Genomic DNA, 12,479 nt, shown 5'->3' with positions numbered 1-12,479 from the left:
ATTTGGGTTGTTTCTGCCTTTTGTTTATTATGAATGATGCTGCTGTGAACATTTATGTGGAAGTTTTTCCGTGGACATATGTTTTCGTTTCTCCTAAGTCTCATATGGAGTCATATGGTGACTCTGTGTTTAACGTTGGGAGGACTGGACTGTCAGACTGTTTTCCAAAGCAAATACACAATTTTACTTTCCCACCAGCAAGTCCAACTTCTCCACCTTCTCACCAACATTTGTTATTATCTGTATTTTTTTTAAAGCAGGCATCCTTGTCTTTTTTTTTAATAAATTTATTTTATTTATTTTATTTTTGGCTGCCCTGGGTCTTCGTTGTTGCACACAGGCTTTCTTTAGTTGCAGCGAGGGAAGGCTACCCTTCGTTGCGGTGCACGGGCTTCTCATGGCAGTGGCTTCTCTTGTTGCAGAGCACGGGCTCTGTGTGCGTGGGCTTCAGTAGTTGTGGCAGGTGGGCTCAGTAGTTGTGGCTCGCAGTCTCTAGAGCGCAGGCTCAGTAGTTGTGGCACACAGGCTTTGTTGCTCTGTGGCAGGTGAGATCTTCCCGGACCAGGGCTCGTACCCATGTGCCCTGCATTGGCAGGTGGATTCTTAACCACTGTGCCACCAGGGAAGCCCTATCTGTATTTTTTTGATTAGACCTGTATCCACACCACAAGTCCCCTTGGCCATACACAGCCTTCTATGTCGACACCACAAGCCCCCTCACGGCTTCGGCTTCCTCACCACGTGTCCCTTTGGGCACACATGGCCTTCCATGTCCATGTAAGTCCCCTGGGCTAACACAGTTTACTGTGTCCACAGCATGGAGACCACAGTCTCAGGTATCCAGAGCCTTCTACGTTGACCTCACGGGTCACCTCAGGTACTAGACTCTCTACCTCCCTGCTACCATTTGCCTTCCAAACACAGAGCCTTCATGTCCAACACAGAAGTTGCTTCAGGTACACACAGCTAGCTGTGTTCACACAATTCTACTCAGGTACACAAGTCCTCTGTGTCTCCATCACACATTCCCTGGGTCACACACAGCCTTCTTTGCCCAAACCAAAAGTCTCCTGGTTACGGACAGTTTTCTGTGACCACACCACAGGTCTCCTCAGGTACTCAGAGCCTCCTGTATCTACACCACAGTTTCAACTGGGTACAGCCACCTTCTGTGTCCCCCGGCGTACAAAGAGCCACCTGTGCCCGCATCACAAGTCCCCTCAGGTACGCACAGTCTTTTTTCGTCTATACCACGATTTTCCTCAGGGACACACACCACAAGTCCCCTAGGTGCTCACAGCCTTCTGTCCACACAGAAAGTCTCCTCAGGAGCACACCGCCTTTTGTGCCCACATCACACGGGGGCACGTATCGACACGTCTACCTCCACACCACCACATGTCATCTTGGAAACAAACAGCTTTCTTTGTATTTCTTTTGCCGTACCACACAGCATGTGGGATCTTAGTTCCCCAACCAGGGGTCAAACCCGTGCCCCCTGCAGTGGAAGCACGGAGTCTTAACCACTGGACCACCAGGGAGGTCCCCGGAACAAACCCTTTCTGCTTCCACTCCACATGTTGTCTTGAGCGCACACACCCTCGTATGCACAGCATGCATCCTCTTGGGGACACACAGCTTTCTTTGTCCACATCACGAGTTTCCTCTGACACCTACACAGACTCAGGGGTCCGCAGCAGACATCCCTTCGAGTTCACACAGCCTTTTTTTTTTAACTACTGAGTCTCTGTGCCCTTGGGTTTACGCAGCCTTCTGTGTCCTCTATCCACACCACAAGTCCCCTCAGGGACACACCGTTTTCTGTGTCCACCCCACAAGTTGCATCACATCTACACAGCCTTCCACTCCCCCCCTCCACAGAATTCCCTCAGAGACACACAGACCTCCCTGTCCACACGCTAAGTCCTCTCAGAACACACACTGTTTTCTGTGTCCAGACCCAAGCCACATCTGGCACACACAACCATCTCTGTCCACAACACAAGAGCCCTCAGGTCCTTTCACCACCAATGTCTACACCACTGTTCCCCTGGGTACACAAGCCTTCTGTGTCCACACTACCAGCTCTCTGGGTACACATCCACATCCACACCACACATCTCGTGTCTATACAGCCTTCTGGAAACACACCACAGGTTTCCTCAGGAACACACAGCATTCTGTGTCCCTACTACTGATCCCCTTGGGCAGGTACACGCGTCCATACCACAAGTCCCCTCAAGAACGCAAAACCTTTCACGTCCACACAGTAAGCTCTCTCAAGTGTGTACATCCACATCACAGCTCCCCTCCCCACACACAGCCCTTTTCCTCCACACAGGCCTTCTCAGACACAGCCGTTTGCCTCTGTACCACAGGGCTCCTCACGGGCACCCAGCTTCCGCTCACACGCACACATCTTGGAAACACCTGTGTCCACACCATGAGTCCCCTTGGAAGCACACAGCCTTCCACGAACACACCACAAATTTCCTCCCATGCTCCCAGCTTCTTGGTCTCAGGCTTTTGCAAGGGCTGCCCTAAGCAATTAATCACATAATATCTATAAAACTCAGGATGACTCAAGTTCATTGTGCTAGTACACCAGTCGCCACAGGCTGGTATTCTGATCAAGTTTGTTTTTATTTTATTTCTTTCTAGACCTACATCTAAACTGCTGGCTTCTGTGGCTTTTTCATGTCTGGAGACAATTCAACTATTGGTTAAGTTTAAACTGGCTTGTTCAAGCAGGTTTCCTATGTGATATTATCATCTTAAGTGGAATTGTATAATCAAATAATCGGGCATTTCAAGCTCCTCTTTTCAGTGCACCTTGGCTTTTTTTTTTTTAATTAATTAATTTTTTTTTTTGGCCTCGCTGCATGTGGGATCTTAGTTCCCTGATCGGGGATTGAACCCATGCTCCCTGCATTGGGAACACAGAGTTCTAACCACTGGATCGCCAGGGAAGTACCAAGTGTGCCTTGGCTTCTTATTTGCAGTTTGGAGGTTCAATGTTTAGAAGTTTCAAGGTAGCTTTAGAGGTTGGGTGGGAAAGCCAGCTGCCTCCCTCAGATGCTCTGGAAAGCCTTGAGCTCCCCAAATGTAGGGCCTTGGGGTCACCACTCATCCAGTTGGACCCAACGCTCTCCAGGCAGCACACTTCCTCCAATCAGATGGAAGTGGCAGGAAAGGAGCGGACACCAAGCCCCTAGAATGAGGATTATGAAGACCCTCACGGATCGGGCACTGGCTCCAGGACATTTCAGCGTCACCCTGAGGCAGGGATAGGGAAAGTCAAAGAGGAGACTGGTTCCGTCTTGCCCCTGCCCTGCTCCTTTTCTCACACTCTGATCTTGCAGCTCTGCCACGTTCATGTTGATATCATGTTTTCCCCATCACTGTGGACCTGCCAACCCACGTTGTTAATAGAGAATAATTTTCCTCACACCCTCTTAGAGAAAGAAAAGAGAAGATGGACTATGGCAAACTGATCTCCTAGATGGAGTTTGACTTTGGAAATAAAGCCAAACGTTTTCTGTAGTCAAACAATACTCTTGCCAGTTGGCAGTGAAAGCAGGAGAGAGGTGGTCATCCCGCGTGGTCCTTGTTTAGAGCGAGCAACAGAGGAGCTGTGACTAGGGGTCAGCAGTCTAGCCAGAAGGGCAAGAGGGATGATGCTTCCACACCCAGACCCTGGGGTTTGAGCTGGTTCTAGCGTTGTCATTTGTGTCCAAGCTTGGACTTGGGTGACTACTGGTCTGGGAACTTCCCCACAGTTACACAGAACAAATCCTCTCTCTAATCTCCAACCAAACTGAATCCATACCCCAAAGCCAGCCTCAGAATAGACTTAGTCTTAGAATATTCTCCATCAGTGATTCTTCCCGATATCCCTTTCCCACCCCCAACCTACTTATTCTGAACTTGACTGGCTTAGGTGTGCTAAAGCAAGTGCTAACAGGATTAAGCAGGTTTCTTTATGGCAAGGTGTCTCAGAACCTTTATTTATTTATTTTTTAATTTTTTTATTTTTTAATTTTTTTTTTTTGCGGTACGCGGGCCTCTCACTGTTGCGGCCTCTCCCGTTGCAGAGCACAGCCTCCGGACACGCAGGCTCAGCGGCCATGGCTCACGGGCCCAGCCGCTCTGCGGCATGTGGGATCTTCCCGGACCGGGGCACGAACCCGCGTCCCCTGCATCGGCAGGCGGACTCTCAACCACTGCGCCACCAGGGAAGCCCCTCAGAACCTTTAATATGCATTTTGGTCCTTTAGGAGGGGAACAGAATTGGCAGAGCTGCTCCCACTTATTTGACCATGAAACTTATTTCTTACAGATCTTTTTATAAGACTGGTGTGGGCAGGACATTATTATTAGATGGGTTTTCCAGAAGCAGGATCTGAAAGGGTGGTTGTTGTGCAAGAGATTTACTGAGAGAAGGGGCTCCAAAGAAACATGTAAGGCGGAGAGGGAAGCAGGATAGGGCAGGGGGTGAGCCAAGGAAAGACGTGAGTGTGGGTTCAGTGTAGCTTCAGCCTGATCCCAGGGGAGCTCTCGGATGTGGCATGTATCACTGAGGTTGTCCTTCCACACACAGCCAGAGGCAAGGGAGCAGGGCTGTTGTACTCCCACATAGACTAGTCACTGGCCACAGGCTTCCCTCCAAGGATGGTGCAGAACCTTCCAGGCATCTCCAGACAAAGCCGTGGTGGCCAGCCAAGGACAGGAGGAGGGTGTAGGGGTGAGCAGTTAGCAGCCAACACCCTGGAGCTGGAGGACAGGTGCATGCCCCAATGAGGGCATCTGGACGGGACACCAACAGTTGTGTCACAGTCACACTTTGGGAAAGACCATGGCGAGCCTCAGTCCTGCCTATGGTGTCTCCTGCGGCTGCACAAGAATCAGGCTAGTCTTTGGAGCACCTGCTATTATTCTCCTGGCCATTCCTGTTCTGGACTGTCATCATCTCTAAGATAGAGATACCTTACCAGACGAAGGGGAAATTTCATCTTGCAGTTGCAAGACTACGCAGTCAGGATGAATGGCTGTCATCTGTGTGAGAATTTTTTTAAAAAGGAAAAAGAAACCGGTGTTCACTAGCATAAGAAGCTGGCTAAAGTCACCAGGGTCAATGTTAGGACCTCCAGTAGATTCAGGGCTTCTGACTCAAAAACCAGTGCTTCACCACTGGTAACCACAAATATGATCTACTATCTATTTTCTGTGATTTTTATTTTGTTTTAGATTCCACATAGAAGTGAGATCATCAGACACCTCTTAAACTCGCATAGAGCTGTATGTCAATTATATCTCAATAAAATGGAAAAAACAAACCCCCCAAACCCAATGCTTCAACAGACACTATGCTGTCTTCTAGCAAACCAACCAACCAGCTAGCCAACCAGCCGATAAACAAAAAGCCCATCAAAAATTAATAAACAAAAACCCCAGGGTTTGTCCCGCAATGAATGAGGTACGTAGTCAATGACGTGGAAGAAAAAGATACTACCTTCAGATTTTCCTAGTATAAGCAAAATGCTTAGTGTTCAGAAGAGTGCTTGAGGGACTTCCCTGGTGGCGCAGTGATTAAGAATCCACCTGCCATTGCAGGGGATACGGGTTCGATACCTGGTCTGGGAAGATCCTGCATGCCGTGGAGCAACTAAGCCCGTGTGCCACAACTACTGTGCCTGCGCTCTAGAGCCCACGAGCCACAACTACTGAAGCCCGCGTGCCTAGAGCCCGTGCTCCGCAACAAGAGAAGCCACTGCAATGAGAAGCCCACACGCCACAACAAAGACCCAACGCAGCCAAAAATAAAATAATTAATTAATTTAAAAAAAAGAGCACTTGAAATGTGTGCATGTTTGCTTGTGACTAATTTGTGTTTATACTTACTGGCATAATTATAAGTAAATATTTATTGGTTTTCTACTGTGTGCTAAGTGCTGGAGATTCAAACTAACATGGGAATCATTCCCTGCCCTCGAGCACTTCCAGTCTAGTTAGGGAGTGAGGGTAATAGTACAGGACACTGTATGGCAAGGGCAATATGAGTGGGACAGACAGTAAAGGAATCAGAGGAGATTCTTTGGAGAGGTGGTCCTTGAATCTAGGGGTCAGGCCTGCCAGGCAGAGAGATAGAGGATCTTTCCATTTGAAGGAGGGTGAGGTGAGCCTGAGGAAGTGATTAGGGCTCGCATCCCAGCTTGAATTTGGATCGCATCATTTTTGCAAGAGGGAACATCCGACAGTTTCTGAGCAGGGTAATGACATATACTTAGTTAATTTGCACTTCTTCTGTGGTGTTGAAGATGAATCAGAAGAAGCGGAACTTGAAGGAAAAGAAACTGTTAGGCTATTGCACTAGTCTAAGCATCAGGGGAGCATCTGAATTAGAGAGTGGAGTTCAATTTCAACACATATTTATTAAGCACCTACTATGTGTCTGAACCTCTGTGAGGAGCAAAACAGCAATGATGGAGGCAAAGTGGCCCCTGCCCTTGAGTTGCTCACGTCTAGTGGCAATAGAAAAATTAGCATTAAATTTGAAGTTAAACTAGGCTCCCAGCTGTATTCCTCACTAGTTCTGTGGTCTCACGTCTAATCTTCCTCATCTATCAAATGATGAAATTGAACCATATTCCTTCTCTTGGGTCACTTTTAATTCTATCCTTTCTACGATGAAAAGAAAATACAAGGTACAGAAGATGCATTTTAAAGGAGAAGCTTGCGGTATAGGTCTTGGGTGATTCTAAGATTTTGCATGTCAGGGCTAGGTGAGCTGTAGTATCGTGGACAGAAATAAGGCAATCTAGAAGGGTCTACTGACTTAAGAAAAAGCTTTTAAGACCTGAAACCATAGAATTCCTAGAAGAAAGCATAGGCAGTACACTCTTTGACATGGGTCTTAGCAATATTTTTTTGGGGATCTGTCTCCTCAGGCAAGGGAAACAAAAGCAAAATTCAGCAAACGGGACCACATCAAACTAAAAAGCCTTTGCAGAGCAAAGAAAACTATCAACAAAATGAAAAGGCTGCCTACTGAATGGGAAAAGGCATCTGCAAACAATATATCTGGTAAGGATTTAAATAGCCAAAATATACAAAGAACTCATACAACTCAACATCAACTAAATAATCTGATTTTAAAATAAGCATTTTTCCAAAGAAGATAATACAGATGGCCAACAGGCACAGGAAAAGATGCTTAACATCACAAACCATCAGGGAGATGCAAATCAAAACCACAATGAGATACCCCCCCACACACACCTCTTTGAATGGCTATTATTAAAAAAGACAACAAATAACAAGTGTTGGTAAGGATGTGGAGAAAAGGGAACCTTTGTGCACTGTTGGTGGGAATGTAAATTGGTGCAGCCACTATGGAAAATAGTATGGGGTTCCTCAAAAAATTAAAAATAGAACAACCATGTGGTCCACCAATTCCACTTCTGGGGATTTTTCCAAAGAAAACAAAAACACTAATTCAAAAAGATATATGCGTCCTTATGTTCATTGCAGCATTGTTTACGTTATTTACAATAGCCAAGGTTTAGAAACAAACTAAGTGCCCATCAATAGGTGAACAGATAAAGAAGATGTGGTATATATATATACAGTGGAATATTACTCAATCATAAAAAGAATGAAATCTTGCCATTTGTGACAACACGGATGGACCTAGAAGGTATTATGCCAAATGAAATGTCAGACAGAGAAAGACAAACATCATATGAATTCACTTATATGTGGACTCTAAAAAACAAAACAAATGAACAAACAGACACACAAAAAACAGAAACAGGCTTATAGATACAGAGAACAAACAGGTGGTTGCCAGAGGGAGGGAAGGGGGATGAGTGGAATAGGTGAGGGAGATTAAGAGGTACATATTTTCAGCTACAAAATAAATGAGTCACAGGGATGAAGTGTACAGCATGAGGAATATAGTCAAGAATATTGGAATAACTTTGGTGACAGATGGTAAGTAGACTTGTGATCATCCTGTAATATATAGAATTATTGAATCACTATGTTGTATGCTTGGAACTAACATATTGTTGTAGGTCAATTACACTAAAAAAAAAAAAAAAAAGACGTGTACAAGAGTGCTCATAGCAACTTTATTCTTAATTGCCCCAAGCTGGAAGCAACTCAAATAGGTATCAATGATAGAATGAATAAATTAGTGTGGCTTTTTCATATAGTGAAATACTATGCAGCCACCAGAATGTACAAATGGTTACCACACCTCAAAACATGGGTGAATTTCAGGAACATAATTCGAGTGAAAGAAGGTAGCTACAAAAGAGCACGCCCTATGTGATTCCATTAATATAAGGACCAAAAGCAGACAAAAGCGTTCTCTTTCAAATAGTTGTCCAAAAGGTATAAAAGCTCCCTGCCCTGGTCACTTCTTTGGGTCTCATACCTTTGGGGTCCCCTTACATATGAAATTAAGTTTGTTGTTCTCCTATTAATCTTTTATTTCAGGGAGTGTCTCAGCCAAGAACCTAGAAGGGTAGAAGGAAAATTATTTTTCCTCCCTACACATCTTCATACAGTAATCTGAAAGGTCAAATTTCTAGAAATGGAATTACTATGGTAAGAAATGTTACAATTCTGAATAGATGACTAAATTGCTTGTTTAGGGGCTTCCCTGGTGGCGCAGTGGTTGAGAGTCCGCCTGCCGATGCAGGGGACACGGGTTCGTGCCCCGGTCCGGGAAGATCCCACATGCCGCGGAGCGGCTGGGCCCGTGAGCCATGGCCGCTGAGCCTGCGCGTCCGGAGCCTGTGCTCCGCAACGGGAGAGGCCACAACAGTGAGAGGCCCGCGTACAGGAAAAAAAAAAAAAAAAAAAAAAATTAAATTGCTTGTTTAACTTCAGACAATACGAGTTTAAGGCAACGGTGAAAAATCCAAATGCGGGTGGCCTACAGATACTGTCATCAGGAAGTACCTGAGGACACCCAGGAGTGTCTGAATGCTTTTGCACATGCAAGGCATTTAGAACAGAGTAGGTGTGGAAGTGGAGTGAGAGTGACTATGTATTCACTGCTTGAGAAAAGCAAAGTTAGTGACCTAAGGCCTCCCTCCAGGCCTGTTGGACAGCATTTCCACAGCCGACCCGTATACTCAGCCAAACTCTTGCCTACTCCCTGAGGGTGAGCCAGGAAAGTCTTGGGAAGGAGAGAAGGAAGGAACAACTCTCCTGGCCTTGGACGTGTCTGTAGTTGGGGTGGCCCCTAGGGCATCTCAGCTAGGCTTTCCCCCACAGCGCTGGCCCAGCATAGAGGCCCAACCCCAGAAGAGCATAAACAGGGGTGACCCTGAAAATACCTTTTGCTGAGAGAGACCAAGGCCAGTTGAATGGGGCAACCTCAGTACCAGGATCCTTTTATTACAAATCATGAGTTCAGGTGAGATCCCCAATTGCTGGGCAGTTAAAGTTGTGTGCAGTTCTCCCCTGTTATAAACAAAACTGGATTGAGCGCACTTGCTCTTCCCTTCCATCCAGCATGACTACCAGGCTTCACTTCTTTAGGTCCCTATTTCCCCTCCTATAATGGCAGCAGGATTCTCTGTTCGTCCCTCAGGATCCTCCCCAGAAGTTGAGACTAGAGTGAGGCAACTGAGGCAGCCATTCTGCAGGCAAAAGTTAAGGGTGTGCCAAAAAAACTCAGTAATCAAGATAAAGAATACTTTAGGGAATTCCCTGGCAGTCCAGTGGTTAGGACTCCGAGCTTCCACTGCAGGGGGCAGGGGTTTGATTCCTCCTCCCGGAACTAAGATTCTTTTTGCCGCATGGCGCAGCCGAAAACAAAAACAAAAACAATAAGTATTTTAATGCAGCATTTTAAAAATTCAAAACTAATGCAAACAAAAAAATCCATGATGAACAAAATACCAGAACTTACAGTGTTAAAGACGAGATCCAACCCTTCACTTTCACCAACCTGCCTCACCCCTCTCACTAGTCCTGGTTCCACTAAAACTTTATATACAAAATCAGGTGGCCAGCGCCACTGGCTGTGGTTTGCCAATATTCCTATTTTTAAAAATTCTTTTATTGTGGTAAAATATACATAATATAAAATGTACCATTTTAACCATTTTAAACTTTACAGTTCAGTGGCATTAAGCACATTCACATTGTTCTGTACACGACATGATTTTTTAAAAAATATTACATTAAAATATTGTGTATCGTGATTACTGAGTTTGGGGGCGCCAGAGGCCAGTGTCTCCCTTGCCTTATTCTAGTTCTCACGCTGCCTCCCCGACTCTTCACCCACTCCTGCAGCCTGAGGAAGGAAAACTGCAAGTTTCTCCTATAAGGCAGCAGCAGAAGAGTTATTCCGGTGGCGAACAGGCTATTGAGGACGTCCGTCCACACAGCCGCCGGCAACATGAAGACTTGCTCCACCCGCATCCTCCCGCCGCCTTTGCTCTCTTGCAATGAGACACACTTGGCTGGCGCTTCCTCTACCTGCCCAGAACCACCTGACGGAGGGCGGGCATCCCTTGGTCCGGCCCGCTCGGGTCGGCTGGGCGTCCTGCCGGCCAATGGGGAAGGAGCCCCTCCGGACACAGGCAGCGTCCTTAGGAGCGGCCAATGGGAGCGCGGCATGCAAATGAGCAGGTGCGGCGACGGCTGACCAGTCAAGGCGGCAGCGGCTCAGGGGATGTTAAGAGGCGAGCAGGGCAGTCGCGGAGTAGACACGCAGGCTTCGAGCTGCGAGCTCCCGTCTCCCGCCATGGACCCCGCTCCGCCCCCCGCCGCCTCCTTCTCCCCCGCCGAGGTCCAGCGGCGCCTGGCGGCCGGCGCCTGCTGGGTCCGCTGCGGGGTCCGCCTCTACGACCTCACCGGCTTCGTGCGGCATCACCCAGGGGGCGAGCAGCTGCTGCGGGCACGGGCTGGTCAGGATGTTAGCGCCGACCTGGATGGGCCACCACACCGGCACTCGGACAACGCGCGCCGCTGGCTCGAGCAGTACTACGTGGGAGACCTGCAAGGAGACCCTCAGGTACAGCCGGGCCCGGGTGTCACACACCCTCTATTCCCCCCACCCTCCCCGCCCCAACTCGCCACTCCCCGGCAGGCCGCGTTCACCTGCCCTCTAGGAGGACCCAAGGTGACAGCCTCCGCCCTCACCTCTCTTCTCTCCAGGTAACAGGTCCCTGCCTACCACCACCCCCGCCCCAACCAGGAGTTTGCCCTTCCTCTCCAGCATTTCCCCTGTCCCTCCTCTATCTGCTACTTCTCCCACCTCATAAGGTGCCAGTCACCCTTCTCAGCTAGTTTGGATTTCCTGGTGCCACCCTAGTCTTGCACAGCGGCTTCTCTGGTTGCGTGGAGAGACTGGCGCAGTGTCTTGGGTGGCCTATGTCCTCCCACCCCTCAGACCTCCCTTTATTCCTTGTCTTGCATGCTGGCTTGGGTGTCCAGCAGAGTGACGTGACAGGGGTAAGCCAGTTTTGCTGGGGAGAAGGGAGTAGCACTCTGGGCTGCCTGCTGCTGTGCACCACAGGCTCGTGATTGTATTTAAACCTCTGACTGATCCTGGGGTGGTTTTTGTTATCCCTATTTTAGGATGTGGAAACTGAGGATCAAGGAGGCACTGTAATTTGAGGTCAATTTGGAATTTGAGGTAATTTGAGCTAGTTAGTGGAAAAGTCAGGTGTGTCTGATTCCAAAATCAATGCTCTCTCCATCCCAAGGATCCTTGGGCCTGGGAGATGATCCTATCCGTTGGGTTCCAGGTAGGCTTGTGCCAGAGGAAAACCGACTCTTCAGGACTTCCCCAGGCCCAGCTGTAGGACTGGTGACAGCGAGGCCATCATGCTTGGACATAAACCAACAGTTGTTCCCTGCTTATAGCTCTTGAATTCAAGATGGCCCCAGCAAGTGCTTTTAGATCTTTGGATGAAAGGACTTGTCTCTCACTGTTCCAGGTGGCTTTTCACTAGGCCATCTTGCCTAATTCTTTAATCATTTATTCACTCACTCACTTGGTCCCTTAGTGATTGGCAGTACTGAGCTAGGCACTGAGGAGGTATCAATGGACAAAAGCAATACTGTCTTCATGGACCTAACAGGCTAATGAGGTAACATACTAATCCTACAGTAATTCTTCAATTACCTGGTGCTATCAGAGTATGAATCAGGGAGAGCTTTCTGAAGAAAGTGATATTTACCCTGGGAGCTAATCAATGGATAGGGCTTAAGCCAGGTGAAGTGTGGTGAGAAGAACCTTCCAGACAGAGGGAAAAGAATGTGTGAAGGCTCTGAAGGGTAAGGGCTTGGCAGAGTCAAGGGACAGAAATAAAACCAATGTGACCAGAGGCTGTTGGGCAAGGAGAGGGAGTGGAAGGAGGCCGGAGATCAGCCAGGGCCGCTGTGGTCAGGTTTTGGGACTTGATTCTAAGAACAATGGGAAGCCAGGTAATGGATTCAAGCAGGGGTGT

General features: G+C 47.8%; 1 protein-coding gene across 1 annotated transcript in view; it reads left to right on the top strand.

Annotated features, from left to right (window-relative positions):
• The first annotated feature begins 10,696 nt into the window (after positions 1–10,696).
• The window catches only part of FA2H (fatty acid 2-hydroxylase), a 51,802-nt gene continuing 50,019 nt past the window's right edge, over positions 10,697–12,479 (top strand). The window contains exon 1 of the mRNA XM_067719811.1: positions 10,697–11,038. Within this exon, the coding sequence (XP_067575912.1) occupies positions 10,697–11,038 (342 nt within the window). The remainder of the gene's footprint in view (positions 11,039–12,479) is intronic.

The sequence above is a fragment of the Pseudorca crassidens genome, chromosome 20 (assembly GCF_039906515.1).
Source record: "Pseudorca crassidens isolate mPseCra1 chromosome 20, mPseCra1.hap1, whole genome shotgun sequence".
Classification (NCBI taxonomy): domain Eukaryota; kingdom Metazoa; phylum Chordata; class Mammalia; order Artiodactyla; family Delphinidae; genus Pseudorca; species Pseudorca crassidens.
Note: the sequence above shows the minus strand (reverse complement) of the source record. Positions and strands in the feature narration are given on the sequence as shown.